The 24,204-nt window shown below is 42.6% G+C and overlaps 1 protein-coding gene across 4 annotated transcripts in view; it reads right to left on the reverse strand.

Moving 5' to 3' along the window:
* The window catches only part of GLIS3 (GLIS family zinc finger 3), a 145,493-nt gene that overhangs the window by 75,820 nt on the left and 45,469 nt on the right, over positions 1-24,204 (reverse strand). For all 4 annotated transcript variants that reach the window (XM_087716031.1, XM_087716032.1, XM_087716030.1 and 1 more), the window contains 2 exons: positions 20,551-20,755; positions 17,195-18,305 (listed from right to left, as the gene is read on the reverse strand). In XM_087716031.1, coding sequence (XP_087572157.1) covers positions 17,195-18,305; positions 20,551-20,755 — 1,316 coding nt within the window. The remainder of the gene's footprint in view (positions 1-17,194; positions 18,306-20,550; positions 20,756-24,204) is intronic.

Here is a 24,204-nt window from a genome sequence, read left to right on the forward strand (position 1 = left end):
TGGGAAAGAGAATCAAGACTTGGAGAGTGCCAAATTACAGCTCCAATTTAAGGATTGCTGCCAGCCCTGACAAACAACTAAATAATTCACTTGGATAGGAATGGAATGTCCTCAACTTCCAAACTTTTCAAGCATTCCAGTAGCTATTGAAATCCAGTTAAGAAAACCATGATGGGTTTACTTCCGATATCAAAATCCAGATATATGTCCCCCATTTCTGTTCTCTGACCAGGCCTGAATTCTAACTGAAAATATCCAGATAATCATTTCTCTCTAAGGATCTAACACTATTTTCTTGAAAGTTTTCTCTAGAAAGGAAAAATCGATGTTATCAAACACTAAATTCAGGAAGGGTTATGTGAGTGCATCCCACTTCCTCCTTCAAAGCAAGTAATACTCAGTAAAGCATTGAAGTCTTGGATACATCTACCATGGTTGGCATTCTAAAGAGCCAGGAAGGACATGAAATGGATGACGTGTATAGTTGGTAGCCTTCAACTTATGAACACTCTATGCACATCCCCAAATTTGGAAAGCTCAAAAACAATACCCCGCCCCCCATATTACCATACAAGACATTGCCTCACTTGTCAGCACAGAATCTGTTTAAAATCAGGGCCATATATATTTATCTGAAGATGCAGTTCCATAGTTGGGGCATCAGTGCTATCAAGTGCTATAGTTGGGACATTAGTGCTAACAGTGCTATAGTTAGTGCTATCAGTGCTATCAAGAAGGTTCTATTCTCGGGGCTACTGAGCCCAAACCATTTGTAAGACTGTAGGTCGAGCCTTCACAACTGATTTCAGCATCTGACTTGGATTCAAGGAGGCTAGCTCCTCTTTTGTTCAGGTATAGTGATGCATTATTCAGATCTAAAGAGTCACAAGTTCCTCTAGTGTTAGACAGAGATAGCTAACACTTAAACGATGTAACTTTAAAGGGAGAACCATCTCATCTAAGACTGTTCCACATTTTTCACTTGGGTCTCTAAGCAACTGTCAATCTTTATTGGAAAGTGGAGAAAGTTAAATGTTTTTTTGCAGAAATTGCATTTCAGAACTTCAGATGATCATCCCCAATAGCTTAATATAGATAACAAACAGTATGACAAAGTAACATGGATGTCCACAATACAAAAAAACCCAGTGTCAATTAAGTCTTACACTGCAGTTTTCGAACTGTGATCTTGTAGGTAGGAATATATTGTTTACATTTGGAATCTGCTTCTTCAGCAATATTTCTAGTAAAGTTCCTGAGAGATACAGGAAAACCAACATAGTAACAATATCTCTGGCTCTTTTGTCACAAAATAATCAAACAGGACAATGAGTATTAAATTCAATGAACTCACACTACAATAGGTTGAAATGAATAGATATATAGACTCCCTAACCAGTGAAGAAAAAGGGCGTTGGTACTTGCCTGATACGCCTCTTTTCATAGTGGGGGGAGGAGTATCCAGAATGGGTTGACCTTATCCTCTCGTGATTGGATTGAGTCAGATAAGCTCTTTGGGCAATACCCCCTGGCACCAGGTATTCCCCAGTTTTATTAACGAAGAGCTCTATCCGACTCGTTGCACCATTCACTCCAGACTCTTAATTCAGTTCTTAGCTTTTATTGTCTTCAACATCAATATCTATATAACTTCATAAACAATGAACATAACACTTAGTCGTACAAACATGGTCAGGGAGGGACTGGATACTCCTCCCCCCACTATGAGAAGAGGCATATCAGGTAAGTGCCAACGCCCTTTCTCCATAGAGGAGGGAGGAGTATCCAGAATGGGACGTACCAAAGCCTGCACGTCCCTAAGGAGGGAGACCCCTGAGGCCCCATGTCCCCCACTCAAGCCTGTTGAGGCGTGGGCCCCACCCTGTAAACTGCCTGCAACACCCTGCGGCCAAACGAGGCTTCTGCCGAGGCAAAAAAGTCCAGCTTATAGTTCCTAACAAAGGGAGAGGTGAAAGCCCATGTCGCTGCCCTGCAGATTTCGGCCAGGGATGCTGTGTGGCCCAGGCCATGGATGTGGCTGCGCTCTGCGTGGAGTGAGCTGTGATATGATTTGGTGTCTGTAAGCCCTGCGATTGGTATGCAGTGGCAATGCAGGTTCGCAACCAGCTGCCTATAGTGGTGGAAGTTACCTTGTTACCCAGGGATCCTGGTTGGAAGGTGACAAACAGAGCTTCGGATTTCCTGCTTGGCCTGGTTCTCCTGAGGTAAATTCTCAGAGCCCTCCGTACATCCAGATGTGCCACTTCTTCTCCAACGGGTGAGAAGGGTCTGGACAGAAGTTGGGCAAAATCAGTTCCTGGGCTCGATGGAAGCAGGAGCACATCTTGGGGATGAAGGACGGATCCAGCCATAACACCACCCTGTCTTGGTGGAAGACGCTGAGATCCTCCCTGGTGGACAGTGCTTCAATTCAGATATCCGCCTGGCAGAAGTGAGGGCCACCAGGAATGCCACCTTCAGAGTCAGGAACTTAAGGGAAACTGTTCGTAACGACTCAAACGGAGCGCCTGTTAGAGTGTCCAATACCCTGTGTAAGTCCCAGGAAGGGTACCTGTGTACCGTAGGCTGTTTGAGATTGGAAGCCTCCTTAAGGAATTGCCTGACCATGGAGTGGTGCGTCAAACTCTGGTTTCTGCCACACAGGAGAACTGATGAGATGGCTGAAACCTGTCTCCTAACTGTGTTAGGAGCTAACCCTCTATCCAGGCCCGCCTGGAGGAAGTCCAGAACCTGTGGCACCGTAGCCTGGATAGGATTGTACCCCCGGGAGTTACACCAAGAGTCAAAGGCCCGCCACATGGAGCCATAGATGCGCTCTGTGGAGGGTCTGCGGGTGGCCTGGATAGTCCTTATCACCCTGGGGGAGAAGAGGTCCTTCCTCAGGATGCTCCGCTCAATCGCCAAGCGGTCAACTGGAGCCATTGAAGATCCGGGTGCTCCAGCGACCCCTGGCTGAGGGATATCCTCTCCTGGGGGATTCTCCAGGGCCTCTCCACAGCCAGAGACTGGAGATCTGCAAACCACGGCCTCTGGGGCCAGTGAGGAGCCAACAGAACCACTTCCGCCCCCTCCTGAAGGATCTTCTGTATGACCCTGGGGATCAGGGGCAAGGGAGGAAAGGCATACAGAAGACCCCTGGGCCATGGACTCTGCAGAACGTCTGTCCCTTCCGCCCCCTGTGTCTGGTACCTGGAGAAGAACCTCGGGAGCTGGGTGTTGAGGGGAGTGGCGAACAGATCGACCTCTGGGCGCCCGAAGCGCTCGCCCACCTCCTTGAAGATCGCTGGCTGCAGCCTCCACTCTGAGTTGTCCACCTCAGCCCAGCTGAGCTAGTCGGCCCTGGTGTTGTCCCCACTATGTGTTCTGCCCTCAAAGACTGGAGGTTTCTTTTGGCCCACTGTCCCAGATGTTTGGCCTCCTTCATGAGGGCCCTTGATCTGCCCCCCCCCTGCCTGTTTATGTGGGCCTTGGTGGTGATATTGCCTGTGAGGACTAATATGTGCTGGCCCCTGACCGAGTTCTGGAACCGTAACAGGGCCAGGGGGACCGCCCTGAGCTCAAACCAGTTTATGTTGTGAGTCCCTTCCACCTGAGTCCACTGTCCTTTCGCCATCTGAGGCAGCAGATGGGCACCCCACCCGCTCAGACTGGTGTCCGTCGTTACCGTCAAGCGGTCTGGTGTCCAGAAAGTTTTGCCCTTCGTGATCGCTGGGGACGTCCACCAAGTCAGGGAGCGGGAGACCTCTACCGGGAGAAGTACCTTGGTCTGTGAATAGCTCGTGCGCCTTCGCTGGAATGGCAAGAGGAACCATTGGAGGGACGATGCCAATGGCGGAGACCATGGTGCCCAGCAGTTTAGACAGAGTGGCTAAGGACACCTTGCGCTTCCTGGCTATCGAGGAGACTAGCTGTCTAAGCGCTATCTGTCTGTCAGGGGACAGAAAAACCATGCCCGCCTGGATGTCTATTCTGGCTCCTAGGTGAATCAGACTAGTAGAGGGGTGGAGGTGACTCTTGGCTAGGTTTACCGTAAACCCGTGGTCCCTCAGGACTGTCATGGTGACATCTAGATTTTGTAACCCCCCCCAAAGGAAGATGACTGCAAAAGCAGGTCATCCAGGTAACATTGGATGTTCACCGGGACCTGTCTCAGGTGCGCTACCAGCGCTGCCATTACCTTCGTGAATACCCTCGGGGCCAAAGACAGCCCGAAGGGGAGGGCCCGGTACTGATAGTGGTGTCCCATGTAGCAAAACCTGAGATACCTGCAGTGATCCTGAGCAATGGGAACATGCAGGTAGGCCTCTGTGAGGTCTATGGAGATGAGAAAGTCTCCCTGCCTAACCCCCTCCAAGATAGAGTGCAGGGAGTGCATCTTAAACCTCCTATAACGAATGGAACAGTTCAGGCGTTTCAGATCAAGGATCGCTCTCCAGCCCCCTGAGGCCTTGGGGATGACAAACAGAATGGAGTAGTGCCCCTGACCCTGTTGCTCTGGAGGCACCAGCTGGATCGCCCTGATCTCCAACAGGTGTTGGATGGCCTCCTGCATCAGCAACCTCTGGGTCGGGTTCTTTGAAATCGGACATATCCGGAAGACGCTTGGGGGACTGGAAAGAAATTCGAGTGAAAGGCCATGCCTGATGGTCTTCTGCACCCACCTGTCAAGAGGAGGTGAGGTTCCAGCGATCGGCGAAGTGCGCTAAGCACCCCCCAATGGGAACAATGCTGGGCCTAGCTTTAATTTTTGCGGAAGGTGCACCCCCCTCTGCCCCCTCCGCTCCCTCAAAAGGGCCACTTCTGCTGCCTGCCTCTCTGCTGTCTGTCTGGGTACCTCTGTCTAGCAGAGAATTCCCCCCTGGTACTGCCTGTTTCCAAAGAACCCTGTCTCTGACCCCCTAAAGGAGTCCTGACCCCGAAAGATGGAACCAGAGTCCTGACCCCAGGAGTAGGAGCATCTGGGGTATGGAGTTGTCCTGAAGCTGCCTTTCTTCTGGGCAATGGCCAGGACCTTCCTCTTGTCCTTGTTCTCAATCAGGAACCGGTACAGAGCCGAGCCAAAGAGGGAGTCCCCTGTGAAGGGGGCCGAAGCCAGGTGCCACTTGTGATGAACCACCACCTGCCACTGCCATAGCCACAGCAGCCTGCGTGATGCCACCAATGATGCAATCACCCTGGAAGCAAATCTGGCTGAAGCCAAGGTGGCATCCGATGAAAACTGGATGGCTGCCACCAGCTTGTTGATGTCCTGATATGACCGAACATCTGCTATGGAGGTGCGTTGCTGTAGCTCCTGCAGCCACAGCAAGGATGATCTGTTGATGAAGGAGGCTATGGTGACTGCTTTCACAGCCCAGGGCGCTACTTGATGACCCCTATGCAAGGTGAGGTCCGCCTTCTTGTCCTCCGCCTTCAAGGCATCCTCTGGCTCCCCAGGCATGTTGGTGGATGTATGAAGAGCCACAAATGGAGCACATTGAATAACACCCTGTCTGAAGAGGAGAGTGAGGGACCAGTTGTAAGCGATGCCCATTGGCGCCTTACCAGGTCGAGGAAGGTCTTGGGCGTAGGAACGGTGCCTGTCTCGATGGCCTGCTCATCGAAGATGTTCTCTGCTGAGAAGCCCTGGTGTTGACGTGGTGCCTCCGCTCTGCTCTGCTGCCTAGCTTGACTGTTGTCTTGACCTTGAAGAGCAGGGACTTAAACAGTGAGGGATGGAACAACCCGGTGAATGTAGGGTTAGGAGGAGGCATGCCTTCGTCCTCTGACAGCTTGTCCTCCCTGATCTCGCCTTCCTCACTTTCCATGTCACTGTCCTCCTGGGATGAATCTGAGGAGCTGGGAATGTCTTCCTCCTGGGCTTCTGAGGGGGGTGGGGGCTGTGGCTGTGCCTGTTGGACTGCTGCTGCCATGCATTGCTGAAATGCCTGCATCATTATCTCCTGAAAGTTGGGGGGCCCTGTGGGAGGTGTCTGGCTGGGGCCTATGCCCCCCTGAGCAGGCGAATGCCCAAGAAGGGAAGTCCAGTAGACAAGGCTGCCCCCACAGCAGGAGTGGTAGGGGATTGCCATCCAAAGTCCTGAGGTGTCTATAGGGATTCTTGCTGGCAGGGCTGGATTCTCCACTGTGCCTCCACTGGGTAAGGGAGTGGCTGGAGTTTTTCCCCCTTTGCCTGGGGTGGCCTGATGGCTAGCAGCCTTCTTGCAGAGCCTCTCTAAAGTCTTATGCCTCCTCCTCTCGTACTTAGAGGGGTTGGAAGGCTTGTGACCCCCCCCCCGTCCTCTGGATCTGCCCTGGGGAGAGGTGCTTGCTTTTACATTTAGCCTTTCCTCCCCCACCCCCCTTGGGCAGTCTCTGGGGAAGCCACTGACCTGGATGCTTGCTCTTCTGCCCCTCCGGTGGGGCTGCAGTCCATGCTTGCAGCTGTCTGGGATTCTTCTTCCTGGTAGCTGCTGGGCACCGCCATCTTGGACCACGTGGGTCCTCCCGGCTTCAAAATGGCACCGCCCGGCTTGCAAAGGGGTGCGAAATTTAAAAGTACCTGAAGAGCGGCTTGTGCTCCAGGGAGCTGCCGTGCACCCTCTCAGCCAGATTCTCTTCCTCCATGCCTCTTCTCTAATGCCGCTGTGGCCAGGAAAGGCTTCTTCAGCTTCCTCACGATCCTCTGGCCATGTGGAGGCAGTGCGGGCGCTCCGGGGCGTTTGGGAAGCCCCGGTTCATCACTCAACCCCTGAGGAGAGTGACGGAGCGCTCCAGCGACTTACAATCCTCTGCGGCTAGGGCTTGCCTCCAGGAGGCTTGTGTCCTATCCTCCTGATGCCCGGCCAAGGTCCTCACTGAGTGTCTTCAGATTCACTCAGTGGCCAGGGCAGCGTGCCGCCCAAGGGTGGCTAGTGGCAGTCCCAATCCTGTAGGAGGAGGCTGTGCGTGTGCAGGGAGGCAAGACTTGACGGGTCCAAAGAATTCTCTTTAAATCCTAGTAAATTGCTGGAGATCCAGAATGTGCAACCTTTCACGATCGGGTGAGTCAGAAAAACTGGGGAATACCTGGTGCCAGGGGGCGTTGCCCAAAGAGCTTATCTAACTCAATCCAATCACAAGAGGAATGGTCAACCCATTCTGGATACTCCTCCCCCTCACTATGGAGAAACTCTGGATCCCACTCTTTACCAGTGTCCATCTTTCATTGTCTCCTTCCTGTCAATTCCTTCAAAAATGAAGGACTCTTACACTTTTACTTAATGCAATTGACTATTTTTGTTCTCACACAGAAAAAAGGAATCCAAGTAGACCTTTTCTGGTGTTATTTTCATGTTCCATAGATTCTTCAGATGCTGTTGCATATATGGAAAGTAATTTATATTTACATTTGCACCACAGAATATAAAAAGATTTTGTTCTTTAGAATTGGAATGTGTGTTTTCCGATCCCTTCCTTTTCTTGCTCTCTCACAACCTTCTCTCTCTGTGGACTCAAGAGCTGTAATTAATACCTTCTTGGCTCCTAAAATATGTTAAGCAATTAAAACTGGCCTACTCATCATAATCAGGTTATGGCTAACCTTAAAAACTTTATTCATGATTCATGAGGAAAAACATAAAATTAATTTTAGATGTCATTCATATGGTAATATGTCTTTACTCTTAGAAACATGAGTTTAATGTGAAGAAGTGTTCTGTAGAAAAACATGCAGTTTCTCATTAGGATTTTCTTGTATCATACAAACATGGGGAAATCAATTACTTTCATGATTGTTTAAAAAAAGCATTTAAAAGGAACAATCGTTTTAACAATTTATTTAATGTCATTTTATTACTACCTGCAGAAATCCTTCTATGTTTGGTTTTAGGTTATTTTTCTTTTAGGTTATTTTTCTTTTCTAACATGTAATCTTTGTCTATTTTTTCTTATTCTATCTGAAGCCTGTACCTTGCTCCAATCTTTCATATCTATTGTCTTAAAACCTCCTGCTGTGTATCTGGAGTAACCTAATAGCTTGTTTTTGATTATGAAACATAATTTTATTTATTATCTGACAGTTCTGAAAGAATGTCATCCAAGATATTCAGATGTTGTGGCAAGCCAAAACGGAAGTGGAAATATTAATGCACTGAAATCTTTACCACAGATGCAGTTCAAGGCAACAGATAGCCAAATGCTTCTCTTTGGTGGAGATAGACAACATTTATATATATAAAAAGATAAACTCTATGATGAATGCCTCCATTTCTTTCATCACTTCAACTTCCCTGAATAGATTTTGAAGCACTTTACAAATATTTAAACCTACAAGAGCTGAGAAAATGGAAAAAAGAAAGTTCCAGAAGAAGTAAGTAACAGTATGTTATTCAGGGAATTGTAAATGAAGTAAGAAATAACATTTCTATATCCTCAGTGGTAACTTCAGAAAAGAAAACATAAACTCATTGTTCTCACAAAACAATAATAGATGGCTCCTTCAATGTGCATGAAGGTAGATATAGGAAGAAAAACATTTTTGAATTATTCTATTTTTTAAAAAAGACCATTCTAACCACTGCGCCACCACGGCTCTAAGTAATTCCCCACCCCCATTCCCATCAAAATGAAGAGTATATAGAAGTAAATGTAATAAAATTGGTATTCAATGCAAGTTTACCTATCCTGTTACCTGGTTTGCCAGTCTCAGCTGAAATCAAACCTGAAAATCTCCCCTTCCAATAAATGTGTGCATTTATGTATACGCATGAAATAGAATAAAAATCAAATATATAAGTATGTGTAGGTGTGTGTGTATCTAGATCTACTGTTATATAAAGAAACAATAGAATAAAAATACATTCATATTAAGTGAATTAATAACTGAAATAAGGAACCTCATTTATAAAATAAAATTATCCATCAGTATCCATCAGTCATCATTCCTTATGAGGCACAAACTACTCTCACCCACAGAATTGCACCACAAACAAACATTACTATCCTTCACAACAGCAGAAACAGCACAACAGAAGAGAAAAATGAAGCATGTTGAAGAGACTCCTGAAGGGAAGAAATGAAAGAAGCCCCCTTTAGACATTTTGGCAGCCTTAACTTCACCCACTGAGAAGCCCTTTCTAGGTAGTCAGGCTAATTCTGATCCAGATGTTAATCTCTGGTTACTCTAATTGCTTGTTCTGATAGGAAGAGTAAGATAATTTTAACCCTGCCTTTAAATGTAAATATACAGTATATGCAAGGGGCCTCACTGGTAGTGATAATTCAGCAAGAAAGCAAGAAATGGGTCCTTGTTCCAACCTGAATATTACCCTTATATCAGGTGTAATAACAATATCCAGTATTGTGCATCTATTGTCCTGCTGGACACATTCCTTTAGTCAATCATTGTAATTAGCTGCTTGGCACACAATAGCCACTGCTATAACAATTACTATGAATTCCATTATTTAAAATCACTGGCATGTCTTTGTTATACATTCAGCTCTACTGGGGCAATCACAATACCTTCTTTTTTAATGGACAGCTTAAACTGTTTGCGTAGCTAAAATTGCCATGAGATTTTAAAAAGTAATTAATCACCCTTAAAATAAACGGGCTGATTTAGGCATTCTTATAACCAATGTGATGGCTATTTACCCACCGTTCAATGAAAGCAAGTAATGCAAATAATGTTATTGACTTTGGCATAAGTAAAAGCAGCAGTACTGCAGACTCAAAAAAGGCCTTTTATTATTTTTTCTCTACTATGGACAAAATATTAAAGAAATAATACATAACAACATCTTATTATTCTGATGGCAAATCTTGAACAGCTTTCTGGACAAGATCCAAAGCTATTTGGGAAGCATGCTGAAAGTATGCATCTTCTGGTACCAGCACCCAAAGATGCTTGTGAAACTGACAATTTGAAAAGTCTAATTAGGCAGATTCTATCCAGCCAGTTTGATCCAACTTTTGTCAACTGTTTGTTTTTTTAAAATTACATGAATTTTTAAAAAATTCATGCAAATTGTAATTGCAGAATTGCGAGTGCGCTGAAAATGCAGGAGGCAACAACATGAGCCAGGAACACATGACCTAACCTCCTTCCATAACATGAGGTCCAGATGTTCAAAAAGTAAGTGTCTAATGGGTGACAGGTGTGTAGGGAGTAGGCCAAAGGCTTGCAGGATCCTGGCGGGATGAGATGGGGAGGAGGAGGCGCCTGCTGTTGGGCCTAATGGCGAATAATTACAGGAGCACTGCAGTGGATGCAACATTGAAACAGGGTCGTAAGTAGGTTTTTTTTTGGGGGGGGGGCTATCATAACCTCACACAGCCTTTAAGTTACCAGTCATATACATAATTAAGCTCAAAATTTCTGTTGTTAAGTGAGACATTAGTTAAGTGAGTTTTGTCCCATTTTATGATCTTTCTTACCACAGTTGTTAAGTCAATCTGGCTTCTTCATTAATTTTGCTTGTGAAAAAGTCGCAAAAGGTCATCACATAACCTTGGGACACAGCAATGGTGATAAGTAGGAGTCAATTGCCAACCATCAGAATTTTGATCACATGATCATGGGGAAGCTACAGAGGTTGTAAGTGTGAAAAACAATCATGTCCCTTTTTCAGTGCTGTTGTAACTTTGAGTGGCTGCTAAATTAACTGTTGTAAATTGAGGATTACCTGTATTCTCATCAACTATGGGGAAACATAGATATACTGTCACCCTTCAAGTAAGACCTAACTAAAATTAAATCAAGAGAAAAATATTTTATTGATAACAATAATGTAGATATTTTGAACAAAATATCCATGTAAGCAGTAGATGATGAAATCAAAGTGTGGAATTAAAGACAGTATGCAAAACTGAATCATAACAATTACAACTGAAAAATTGGAAAGATAAATGCCTGCTGCAGTTCTGTCATGTTATGAATATGTTGTGCTTGGACAGTACTTGTTCCTCTGAAGTTTATTATTTCTGTTGTCCTGAATCTCTTTTCCCTAAGGTTTGCGCATTTTCTGTACTGTATCCTTTTGTATTTTGACTTAATCTTTACTTAATAAAAGCAAAGTTACTTAGTCTATACTCTCTCCACTGGATCCTGGTCATTCCTTTTTGTTCTCTAGTTATTCCATAGGTTCCAGACCTCTGATATTCTCCTTGATGTGTCCCTGAAACAGCAAAATGGCTAACAAGTGACTTCTTTTTTAGAACTGCTATATCTGGGCTGAAAAACTTCCTAAGACCACTAGATGACAGCAAAGAGATACAGAAAATGCTTTGCTACTGTCTAAGGCCGTGATGGCGAACCTATGGCACACGTGCCACAGGTGGCACGCAGAGCCATTTGTCAGGGCACGGAAGGCGTTGCCCTGTCAGCTGGCCAGCGCGTATGTGGCTGCTAGCTAGCTGACTTCAACCTTCTTTTGAGGCCATTTTTGCCCTCTAGAGGCTTCCCTGAAGCCTCCATAGCGTGAAAAACTGGCCCTATGGGCAAACTGCAAGCAGGAATGGACTTCCAGTTTGCTCATAGGACCATTTTTCGCACTCCGGAGCCTTCAGGAGGCTTTGCTGAAGACTCCAGAGGGCTAAAACAGCCCTACGGACACCGGTTTGACTGTAGGGCCGTTTTTCACCCTTTGGAGCCTTCAAGGAAGCCTCCTGAAGGTCCCTGAAGTCTCTGGAGGTCAAAAATCAGTCCTACGGACAAACCGAAAGTCACTTCCGGTTTGCTCATAGGGGCGGTTTTTGTCCTCTGGAGCCTTCAGGGAAGCCTCATGAAGGCCCCTCAAGCCTCCAGAGGTCGAAAATCAGCCCTATGGGGAAACCCGGAAATTTGGGAATGGTAACTTCCGGTTTGTCTGTAGGGCCGTTTTTCGCCCTCCAGAGCCTTTAGGGAAGCCTTCTGAAGGCTCCGGAGGTCGAAAATCAGCTCTACGGACAAACCAGAAGTCACCATTCTCAAACTTCTGGGTTCCCCATAGGTCTGTTTTTCGCCCTCTGGAGGCTTCAGGGAAGCTCCTGAGGTCTCTGGAGGGCATCCGGGGAGGCTGTTTTCGCCTTCCCCAAGCTCCTAGAAAGCCTCTGGAGCCTGGAAAAGGCGAAAAAACACAGCAAAAGGGAGGGGGTCGCTGATCACATGCATAGCATTATGGGTGTGGCACGCCAGTGCACGACTCCCCTGTGCTCCCCCTGCTTTTGGCACAGCAGCCGAAAAAGATTTGCCATGACTGGCCTAAGGGATGTTTGGATGTTTGCAACAGGATGTTTGCAGCAAACCTATTCTCTTTTGTTTTTTTCTATTGAAATTTAAACAATCCTACTTTAGAATAAAATGTGCTAAGCATTTTAGTGTCATCGAAAAAAGCGTGGCTTGCCTTTATTGTGTGCAAAAGATCATGATATCTGGAAATTATTCACTTTTTAAAAACTAACAAACATTGTTTTGCTTATTTGTGCAAATACTATTTATGCCCATTAATTTCAGCAGGGTCTTTTGTGAACTTCATTATACTGGAGTTCCATGCTCCATGAGATACAGAGGAGGTATCGTCAGGCTTTGAGCGAAATCTATACAGATCTATACAATCTGTATTCTTTTTCAAGAGAGTTATAAATTAAATGAACAACTTGGGCTTCAGTAACAGAATGTTCTCAAATGCACATATAAAACAAGCACCAGCATGTAATAGAGCTACCAGAGCAGAACTTGGAGTTCACAAGACTAAAACTTGGGCATATGAATGGCCCAAAGTATTAGAGGGTTGCAGGAGACAGATAATGTATTGCACGAGACAAGCCTTTCATGCATTCACAAAAGAAAAGCAGCTTTGTCCTTCCATTATGTCATGAATCCTAATTAGCATTAAATGATATTTCATTGTTGGTTCAGATAAGTTTGTTTGCTTAGTGGTTTGTTCTTAGTACATTCTTCAATGCAACCAGGAAAATAGTAGACAAGAGAATTATTATCATATTGGTCCCACAAAAGGAAAGACAGATTAGATAAAAATAATATTTCCTATACAAAATAGATTTGACATTGAAAGCTTATAGAAAAAGTGGCTTTTATAGTATGCAGAAAAAGATGTATAATTTTAAATTGATTGAATAATTGAAATCATAATTTTAGAAAGAAAAAAAGCCACAATACAACAACAAAGGAAACTGGGGAAAATGTTTTTAAGGGAGCATTAATGGGCAAACCACACATTTCCTTCATAGTATAAGATGCATCACATCTATTTCTCATCAGAAAAAGAAAGCAATTGTATACAGTAGACATTTATCTCATTCCTCTGCGCTAGCTTGTTTTTTTGGCTCTCTTCTCCCTCCCCCCACCCCCAGGCAAATGCTTGCTGCTAAAAGTTCAGCAGCACTTTAGCAATGACCTGTACCAGATGTGAGATATTTTATTGAATGTATAATTAACATTATAAAGAAACTAAATAAGATAAATCCAAGCCACATAGAGAAAAAAATATACAGCAAGCTCACAATAATCTAAAGTCTGTAAAGAGAGTGTTACTGTACACATGCAAATTCATTATTTATATAAAATATTTCATTATAGTCAATTGGTATTGACATAAATTACAAAATCCATCCAAATTTGACAGACCTGTAAATCCTGCCTCTGACATATCATTATTTTAACATTATGGTGGTTGTTTTCTAATGTAGCCAATTAAGATGTCTTAATTGGTCGTTATATTATCTAGAGCCGGGATGGCAAACCTATGACACGAGTGCCACAGGTGGCACGCAAAGCCATTTGTCAGGGTACACTGAGTTCAGCCTTTTTTAAAGCCATTTTTTACCCTCCCCAGGCTCCAAAGGCTTTCCCTGAAAAAAGCGCAAAAACCCCGCCCTATGGGCAAACCGGAAGTTTGGAAACGGACTTCCGGTTTGCTCATAGGGTCGGTTTAAGCCCTCCCGAGGCTTCAGGGACCTTCAGGGGGCTTCCCTGAAGCCTCCCGAGGACTAAAAACGGCCCTAGTGACTTCTGGTTTGCTTGTAGGATCCCTGAAGTGTCCAGAGGGCCTCCGGGGGGGGGGGGAAGCTGTTTTCGTCCTTCCCAGGATCCTATAAAGCCTCTGGAGCCTGGGGAGGGGGAAAAAAGCATGCAAAAAATGGGGGGAGCGCCTATCATGCATGCATGCACATTGGGGGTGTGTGTCGCACATTGCATTATGGTGCAGCACGCCCATGCACGACCCCCTGCGCTCTCCCCTTATGGCACACAAGCCAAAAAAGGTTCACCATCGCTGACCTAGTGTCTTCCAGTGTTGGGCAATTTCATAATTTAGATTATTCTCTAACACTTCTGCATATTATTCAACTTTGTGTATACCTTTTAATCCTTAAACTATCAATTGACAAGGGACAGTCTGCATGCCGATCAGTCCTCCGGCATGTCTGAGGGAAAGTAAGAGAAACAACAATGATAATAAATAAATAATAAATCACTATGCACTATATCTGCACTTGCTCTTCAATCTGAACATCATTAGATGTTCAGATTAGACCCTGCAGAAGTCTCACTCATTCTTCATCTCAAAAATGGAACAATGCTGACAAATGATGGCTATTAGTAAATATTTCAATCTTTTAAAGTATTCTAAAAGTTATACATATTTATTCTGAAAATCTCTTTATCCATTTATTTTAAACACACTGCTGTAAAAGTGTACATAATGCTCTGCTATTAATCACTCCTTTAATGGTGGCAGTTGTATAAATCTATTACTAGAACTAATCCTTAGGTTAAAACAACAAGAATTGGGACCAGGATTGCTGTCATTAAGCAATGAAGTCATATAGTAGGATGCCATGTAATCACATTGTTTAATGACAATTCCCGCAGGAAAAGGCGGGAATCCCAGATAAGGAGCATTAAGGGTGCTGGGAGGGGCTGGGAGAAGTTGCACGAGTCTGGGAAGGCTGTGGGAGACTGGCAGAGAGTCTCTGTGGATCGGGGGAGGGTCGGGAGAGGTCATGTGTGGGTCTTGAGATGCTGAGGGAAGTCTTGGGAGGACCAGGAGAGGCCATGATAAGTCTGGAGCCAACATAAGTGTGAGGGGATACTGTGGGTAGGAGGTACTTATTGAAGCAACCTGTGATCTTCCCTGACCAGCTTTCTTGTTGACTTTGCATGGGAAGCTCCCATAGCAGGTCACAAATGCCAATCAAGTGACTGAGGCACACTGCAACATCATATTTGCAAACTGGGTGGGCACCCATGTGCTGGCTTACAATCATGTGAGCATGGGAGTCTGGTAACATCTGGTACTTTGGGATCAGCTGTATGTCCATATTTTTCAGTGCAACTGTAATTTTGAATGAATGGACATACGCCAAGGACTACCTGTACTTTAATACACACCTAGGATAATGAAGTCATAATTGATTATAAAATTGTTTGCACAATGACTTGCTTAAATGTAATAAAAGTACTAAATACGACATTTGCACAAGAACAAAAATAAGGTACAGAGAGGTTTTGAATTGCAGAATTGTGCCATTGAATTTTAAAACAATGTTAGAGAAGAGGTTTTTTTCCTCACTTTTTACTGGATTCTCTTGGCCCTTAGCTTCCCTTCTTGCAATAAGTAAATATGAGTAATTCCAGCCAATGTAATTCTAATCAGTAAACAGGAGAAGGAAGAGCCAATATATTACGCAGCAAGAAAAAGTCCAAAAACTCAAAAGAACAAGTAAGATCTTCCATTAGCAAAAAAAAAAAAAAAAAAAAAGCTATGCAGTTTAATTTATTTATATATTTCTGTTATTTAAATAAACTAGGTTATTGTTGTTTACATGTGAGGCAATCTTATAAAGAGCATGCACCTATACAACTGAATCAGCAATACTATCTTGGGACATCTTGTGGTATTTAATTTTATCATTAATTCCATTTATATTATCTCATAACTGTAAGTTATCATTTAATATCCTCAGTAATATTATGAAGTCAAAAATGGTATTTAGACTTTGTAAAGCACTGGAAAACAGTTGATTATGGTAATATATAAAAGTAAACAGCCGCAACACTTCAAAAATAATCCATGTTTTAAAAATGTATTGATAGAAAGTAAATATTTAAAGATTATTTTCTTACATTAAAATATAAAGAAGATGTTTAAGAAAATGTGAATAGGAATCTTCAAATATATCTAGAATACCTCCTTCTTACTTCCTACACCTCCTATGCTAGACCACAATTCTTTCACCAAATATCTAGCGCAATTTTAAAAGTATTTTATTTTATATAGTACTAAATTTTATTTTTACATTGTGGGCTACTTCAATCGGAAATTTCTTTGTAGGTAGGCAGTTAAAATGTTAAATAAAAACAATCCAAGAAACTTTAGTGCTTGAAAGCAAGTTTTAAAAAAACTAACAATATATTTAATAACTGGCTATTTGCTGCCCTTTAGATCACCCAGAAATATAGTTCACCATATACTCAGGAAAAAAGGTTTTCCTCCACTCACCTCCCATTTATTAGAAAATCTGCCAAGAGCTTACATGTAGTCAAAACTCTAGTATCAGAAATGGCTAACCATGGTATGCAATCCTACTACTTCACATAAACGCCAATCTGTGTAGGCAGAAGTAACTGATTTGGCTTTATTTTGGGGGAACAAGGTGTGTGTGTGTGTGTGTGTGTGTGTGTGTGTGTGTGTGTGTGTGTGTTGGGTTCCTACCAGTTCGGACCAGTTCAGCTGAACTCGTAGTGATTTGACTTGGAGTGACCCAGGCCTACCACGCCCCCAAACTGGTTCCCCACTCAGCACCGTTGGCACTATCTTGTTTTTCAGTTATGCACATGCGCGCATCAAGCACACCCGCACACAAGTAGTGCCAGCCATAACCTAACACATACTGTTGATCCCACCCCCCGAAAGATCAGACCATTCTTTTTCCCAATTCACCTATTTCACCCAACAACTTTTTAAACCGAAACAAATTTTAAAGCACCCAAAAACAGATGATTTGTTTCACTGTGCTCTAGTAGTTCAGTTTAAAACATGTTTCTCCGCATCCATACATTTCACATTTCTATTTGTTTACTCATTTTCCTGAAATAAACAAATCCCATTTTCCTTTTTATCAAGATGTTTTCGTAAAGAAACACCAGCATAGCTTTGAAAAAGTAGATTTGTGGATCTTTTGAGTGCGATAAATATCATCTTAAACTTACCGTACATTTGTTTGGCTTCTCCCCCGAATGCACTCTCATATGGATAAGCAATTTGTAACGGGCATTAAATGGTTTGTATCTTCGTGGGCACCCGGCCCAGAAACAAGTGAAATCTTCCCCTTTCCTCTGGTCAATGTGAATTTTTTCTATATGTCGCACCAGTTCTTCTTGCTGATCGTAGGTAGCACTGCAGTCTATCCAACGACAGCAGTGCTTGCCACTGAAATCATCGAGTTCACTGTCATCATCTAAAAAACACTTCTGGATAGATGCAGGCAAGGAAAGTGGACGGGGATGGTTGATGAGTGCATGCTGATGTGCGTGATAGGGAGGCGGTGGACCAGGGGGAGGAGGAAGCATGGGGGGAGCCAGTGAAGCACAAGGAACGCTATTTGCATTTCCAGAAAAAATATCCCCCTGTCCACCCTTGTCAAGGCCCATAGGCTGGCTCTCTACTAGACATGAACCTTGTTGAACCATCATATTATTTGTGATCAACGGCTGTAGATTGCTTTGTTCCAACTGTTGCATGCGCTGGTATTCGCTGTTTCCATTTTCACTGTAGTCTGGAGGGATAGCATTGCAATTAGCCATAAGAAGCCTTTTTTGAGGATTTGGTATAGAACAAGTCTGGGGAATGCAGCTTCCCTTTATTCCTAAGAAATGCCCATAAACTTCAGGTTGAGGAGATATGTTGCATGGAGATGTTCTTGAACCATTTATATACGCAACTAGGGAAGTAGGGGAGGTGCGGATGATCGTATTGAAGTCAATCCCAATGCCATCAGACAAAGGGGACAGAGATAGTGCTCTCTTTTTCGCAGAATGCGATCTGGCTGAGGAATGATGAGGGCTAGAATAAGGGGGATGGTTGTTTTCCATGCTGAGCAAGTACGATGGCAAGGAAGTAGAAAAGTTGTTGGACATGGATATCCCAGATGTAGCATTTGTGACATCACTGAATTGACTGCTGTTTTGTGAACCCGAGTTGGAGGGAAGAGAAGGATAAATTCTATAACCATGAAACCACTCTTGTTTGACACTCTGTATTGACTGGCTTTCAGAAAGGCTCAAGGTTGTAGACGCCAAAGATTCTCGTGATAGGAGGGATCTGTGTAAAGATCAGGAAAGAAAGAACAATATAATCTTAGCAATTGAATCCTAGATCTTGGTCATTACCGGCAGCCTTTGACTTAGAACCATTAATTTAGTGACCACTCAAAGTTAGAACGTGATCAAAATTCAGATGCTTGGCAACCAGCTAATATTTTTGATGGTTGCAGTGTCCTGGGATTGTGTGACCACCTTTTCAACCTTCTGACAAGCAAAGTCAATGGGAAATTAAGATGATTTAACAACCATATTACTAACTAAACAACTGCAGTGATTCACTTAACGAATGTGGCAAGAAAAGATCGTAAAATGGGACAAAATTCACCTAACAAATGTCTCGCTTAGCAATGGACATTTGGGTTCAATTCTGGTCATAAGTATATGGAACAGTTGGCATACACAGCTCAGATACTTATTTTGGATAATCAGATTTAAAACTTTAAATCTTGATCTTTGCATATTCAAATGAGCACTGTTGTCACAGCTGTGACATATCCAATACGGTATCACCATAAGAATTTAGCCTTTTACCACATTGGAAGCCCTGGGTACATCTCCAAAACATCTTCTGAAGAACATTAGGCCCTCATGAAAGACCAGTAATGTAAATAGTCCTTCAAACTTCTTACCTTTTTACCCTGTTCTTTACCTATTGCTAAAACTAATTTCCAATGTTGTAGTCATCAACAGCAGTAGCAGTATCATATACCATATTTTATGGAGTATAAGACGTATGTTTTTCCCTCTAAAAAGAGGCTGAAAATTTGGATGCATCTTATACACTGAATACAGCAATTTTTGCCTCCCGAAATCACCCCCTTCACCAAAATGGCCATGCATAGCTTTTAGGAGGCTTTCAGAGTGCTCCTGGGGGGGCAGGAGAGGGCAGAAATGAGCGAAAAATGGGACATTTTTTGCTCAATTTTGCCCCCTCCCCTCACCCCAAAGGACCACTCTATAACCCTCCTAAAGGCTATGCAGCTCTTTTTTGATAGAAAAACAGGCCCGTTTTTGCAAAAACGTTTTTGGGAGGTCTTGCAGAGTGCAAAACCCTTTTTTTTTTTTAATTTGCCTCTTCAAAACCTTATACTCCGAAAAATACTGTACTTTCTCCATCAAATATGAAAAAAGTAAAAAAAGATTCTGCCAAATTTGGTTACAGAATCATTCATTACACAGACCATCTACATCAACCACAGATCTTTACCATAAGAGATTAGACATTGCTGCTCTGTGTATAACATTTAATTAATAAATCAATCAGCTTACTACATTTATTTACTAGAAATTTAACAATTAGTATCCCCATGTACATTTGCTCAAATTTATTTAACGTTTTTCTTTCATTTATTTAAAGCTTACCAACATTACTGTAGCTCATAATTCTAATATAATGGAAGTAAATTCAGAGGAATCACTTGCATGTACAAAACTAATTATTGATGATCAATTCAAAATGCTGTAAGGATGAGAATATGATGGTCACATTGATTCTCGATTGCAATGCAATGTTAAGTGGTATAAACCAGGAAAGATAATTTTACTACTGTAACGCGCTCTTAATGGCTGCCCCTGAAAAGTGTTCGGAGACTTTTCAGAATGCAGCTGCGCGAGCGATATTACATTACACCTAGCCTCCGTGAGCTGCACTGGCTCCCTATTGGTCTCTGAGCGCGATTCAAGGCGCTGGTCATTACCTTTAAAGCCCTACATGGCCTAGGACCCGGATATCTGCGAGACCGTCTTCTGCCACATACCTCCCAACGACCGATAAGATCGCACAGGGTGGGCCTTCTCTGGGTGCTGTCAGCCAGACAATGTTGGCTGGCAACTACCAAGGGGAGGGCCTTCTCTGTAGTCGCTCCGACCCTATGGAACGAACTACCCCCAGAGATCCGGACCCTACCCACTCTCATGGCCTTCCAAAAGGCTATTAAAACCTGGCTATTCCGGCAGGCCTCGGGCTGTTGACCTCATGACTGAGGTCCAGCCCCGATTAGACTGGGTGTATGATGTGGTTCTTTTTTAATCTGTGTTCCTCGTTTTTAACTTTTTTACCTTTTAAAATTGTATTTTTGTAAGCCGCCCGGAGTCCTTTGGGATTGGGCGGCCTATAAATTCATTAAATTCAATTCAAATTCAATTCAATTCCAAACTGAATGACATAAAACACTCTTCTGATGGTGCAGATATGATATAAACCTTGCTATATTATTGAAGAAAATAAAAACAGAACACAAGACCTTGTATCGGATGGTATATCTGGATTTGACATATTCATAGCCCTTTGTAAACTAGGGCTGATTTGGCTGCATGCTGTCGAGACCTGCTGAGTCGAAGGAGATAGAGGTCCCAGTCTCTGAACCACCATTGGGCTGCTGGTGATTATCAAATTGTTGCAACTGTTTTTTCCAATGGACTTGCACTGAGATCCGCAGACAAATGCTCCTAAAAATAAAAAAGTTAGATAAACTATTATATCATTTTTTAAACGACTCAGTTAATTAATCTCTAGTATGTTTCCCCCCGAATCCATGAAACTCTCTAAAGTGCATGGGCTATTCAAAAATTTGAAAAAAAAATGAATAAATAAATAAAGTTGCAGTTCATTAATTACATTAGTGAGGAAATCACATTATATAAATCATTTTAATGAAAAGAAATGTGGGATTGCAACTTATTTTGTTTTGTGCACTACACTTGCTCCAGTTCACATAGTGATCATATCAGTGCTTGATACAGCAGGTACAGATCTTCCTCCACAGGCCAATGGATGATCTCATCCAGGAACTTCACGTGGCTTAGACTTGTGGCAAAGCAGTCCACAGTGCTCATCCATATAACTTCTTCCCCCTCCCTCACTGCAATTAGCCACTTGGGGGGAAAATACGTAGCTCCACTACAAGGCAGTACCTTCCACTTTCAACCCTCACAGCTAGCCTAGAGGTCCACCCTGTCCTATGGTATTGAAGGCAACAGAGAGATCAAGCAGAACCCTTGATTGTATACCTTTCCTATCCTGGTTCACTAAAGGTCTCTAACAAGAGCAACCAATGTAGCTTCAGGCCTGCATCGTAACTGCCAAGGTCTAGATCAGGGGTAGTCAACCTTTTTATACCTACCACCCACTTTTGTATCTCTGTTAGTAGTAAAATTTTCTAACCGCCCACCAGTTCCACAGTAATGGTGATTTATAAAGTAGGGAAGTCAATTAAATTAAAAAAAGGAAAATGCTTCAGTATCGAACGAAACCTCTACCGCCCACCATGAAAGCTGGAACGCCCACAAGTGGGCGGTAGGGACCAGGTTGACTACCACTAGTCTAGACAATCCATTTCTTCCAGGGTTCTTTGGAACTGCTATCATCTCAACAGGAGTAAGTTAATAATTACCCAAGATAGTTGAGATAAGATGTGGCTTTTTTTCAGAAAGGATCATATCACCTCTTAGGCGGAAATTTGGAAGCAAAAATGGTTTACTTAAGAACCTATTTACAACTGCCCCTTTCACTAGCCAGATAGGGCAGGGTGGTGGTAGAGCAACCTGTCCCATTTCCTCAGGATCTACAGGATCAAATCAATTCTAGATTATTTCACAACAGGCATTCTTCATTACAGCCAAACCTGGATTTCCCCAAATGAGATCATGTATTTTTAAACAATGTTGCCAGGCATTTCAATTTTCAAAACTAATTTTTTAACTAAAGTACAACAAACAAACACAATTAAGAATTGTGTCATATTGCCAATTTATCGATAATCTTTAGAATTAGCAATCTACGGTACTTCAGGTAATTTGTGGAACCTGAATGGATCAATTTACAAGGTACAAATGCAAATGGAGTACAAAAATTAATAGTTTTCAAATTCTATTTTTCAACCAAAAATATATAACAAAACAATTCCCTTGATTTCTTCAGGGAATATAGACTATATATTTTTGCCAGTTATTTCATAGTGAAAAACAGGAAACTATTTTTAAGTATAACTTTAACCACAAATTGCAGTTCTGAAATACCATATTGACATCAATTGACCTTTTTCAATGCTCCCTTTATAGAGGAAAAGGTGTCTATCTATATGTATTATTAGTAATAACACGGTGATAAATTTACACTATAAATTTACAGTCTAAGAAGAATTTGACTTTCATGTTGAAAACACAAGAATCCCTTTCGCCTTTTCTTTTTATTACCCAAAACCTTTAGTTATTGCAGAGAGCAAGAAAGATGGCTTTGATAGAAATAGGCCAAATCCATTACCAAAATGGTAAGGGAAAAAACACCAGTTAAGTCCAAAATAAGAAGTGTTGTGGCTCGGCAGGAGCCGTTGGAACTGCCACCAGACTCCGACAGCGTGGGGTCTTATGAGTTGGCCCTGGAGGATGCGGAGGACCCTGGACAGGGTTCCGACTCCGAGCAGAGCGCAGAAAGACTAGATGGTCACCAGGTGATGCCTGAGCCTTGGATCAGTGGGGAGGAGACAAGAGTGAGTGATCCAGAATACACCTGTGAGTTGTTCCAGGATGCACGCCATCAAAGGGCTACTCGGCATCAAGAACAACTGCGTAATTACAGGAGGTGATTACGCTCAGCTGATGCTCATTAAGATCCTCTCCTGATTATAAAAGAGACTGCTTGTGCCACGCCCTTCTCCAGAAGTCAACGTTAAGGACTAACAAGAAACAAACTTGGCAGGCTGGATTGCTGCCAGAGTTTGTTTGCATTGCTGCCAAGTTTTAGTAGGACTTGCGGCCAGAGTGCTTATCTCTTTGTTTATGTGGCTTGCCGCCAACGAGAGTCTGGACTGATTAAAAAACCTTCTCATTTACGTTGGTTTCGTCATTCGTTCCTGGACAGAGAAGGGGTGGGTCAGAACAAAGAAGTATGGGCAAGTAACTCAGGCTGACACCTCCTTGATTCACATCCTGTGCTTTCCAGAGGAGAGTAAAGCACAATCAAACTTGCAAGATTATATTACTGCAGTCAATATTAGTAAAAGTACTTTTAGCCTTTTTATGGTTTGGTGGGGCTGACAGTTATATTCCAGAGGAAATTTCCATACTATGCTGCTCTTGAGGATATGGTAGGAAATATGGCAATCCCCTTGTTTACTGTTACTCCTGGTGAATTCATTGTCGTTTCTGTGTATTTTTTGCAACAAAATTATCATAATAGTTTTCCACTGCCTTCTTATATTTAGGCATGCCAACTTCCCAGTCTGTCCCACTGCCCTGTCATTCTTGGTTGTCTTTCATTATAAGTATCCAATCCTGCCTAATTTTCTGGAGTTAGACAAGGTTGGATATGTGTGGCACATAAAGTATGACCAGATAGAGACAACAACTCTCATACTTTCCCAAAAGAAACTAGTAACTATTATTTCTGTTCTTTTTTCTTTAAAACTACAACAAAATTAAATAAATAGACGAATAAAAAATAATGTTGTCCATATATTATAGTGTACCCTATGTTACTCGATTAATCTGATATCCTCAACTGCAGATGAATGTATCTTCCTAGTTTCAATATTAATTAAATTCAAGACTAGTTCAGTTGATGCCTTTGAATATGGAAATGTTAAGTAACAAGAAAAAAAGTTTTTTAAAATATTACAACTTATGCTACAAACTTCATAGCTAGAAATCCATTTTGACACTTTATAAAATGTATCATATATAATTTTGTTACTAATCATTTAAATTACGCAAGATCCAATCTGAATTTGGAATTCAATCAAAAAAATCCATTCAATTTGAATTTCCTAGTCCAATTATCAAATTAATTCAGTTTGTAGACTTGATTTAAGAAAAGTATGCATACATATACATTCATACATACAATGCCTGGAATGTTGATGGAATGATTTGACCCAGTACTCTTTGAAACTTCCCTAAAT

Source organism: Thamnophis sirtalis, unplaced genomic scaffold (genome assembly GCF_051295495.1).
Source record: "Thamnophis sirtalis isolate CommonGarterSnake01/CBP01778 unplaced genomic scaffold, rThaSir2_p1.2 scaffold_5, whole genome shotgun sequence".
Lineage (NCBI taxonomy): Eukaryota > Metazoa > Chordata > Lepidosauria > Squamata > Natricidae > Thamnophis > Thamnophis sirtalis.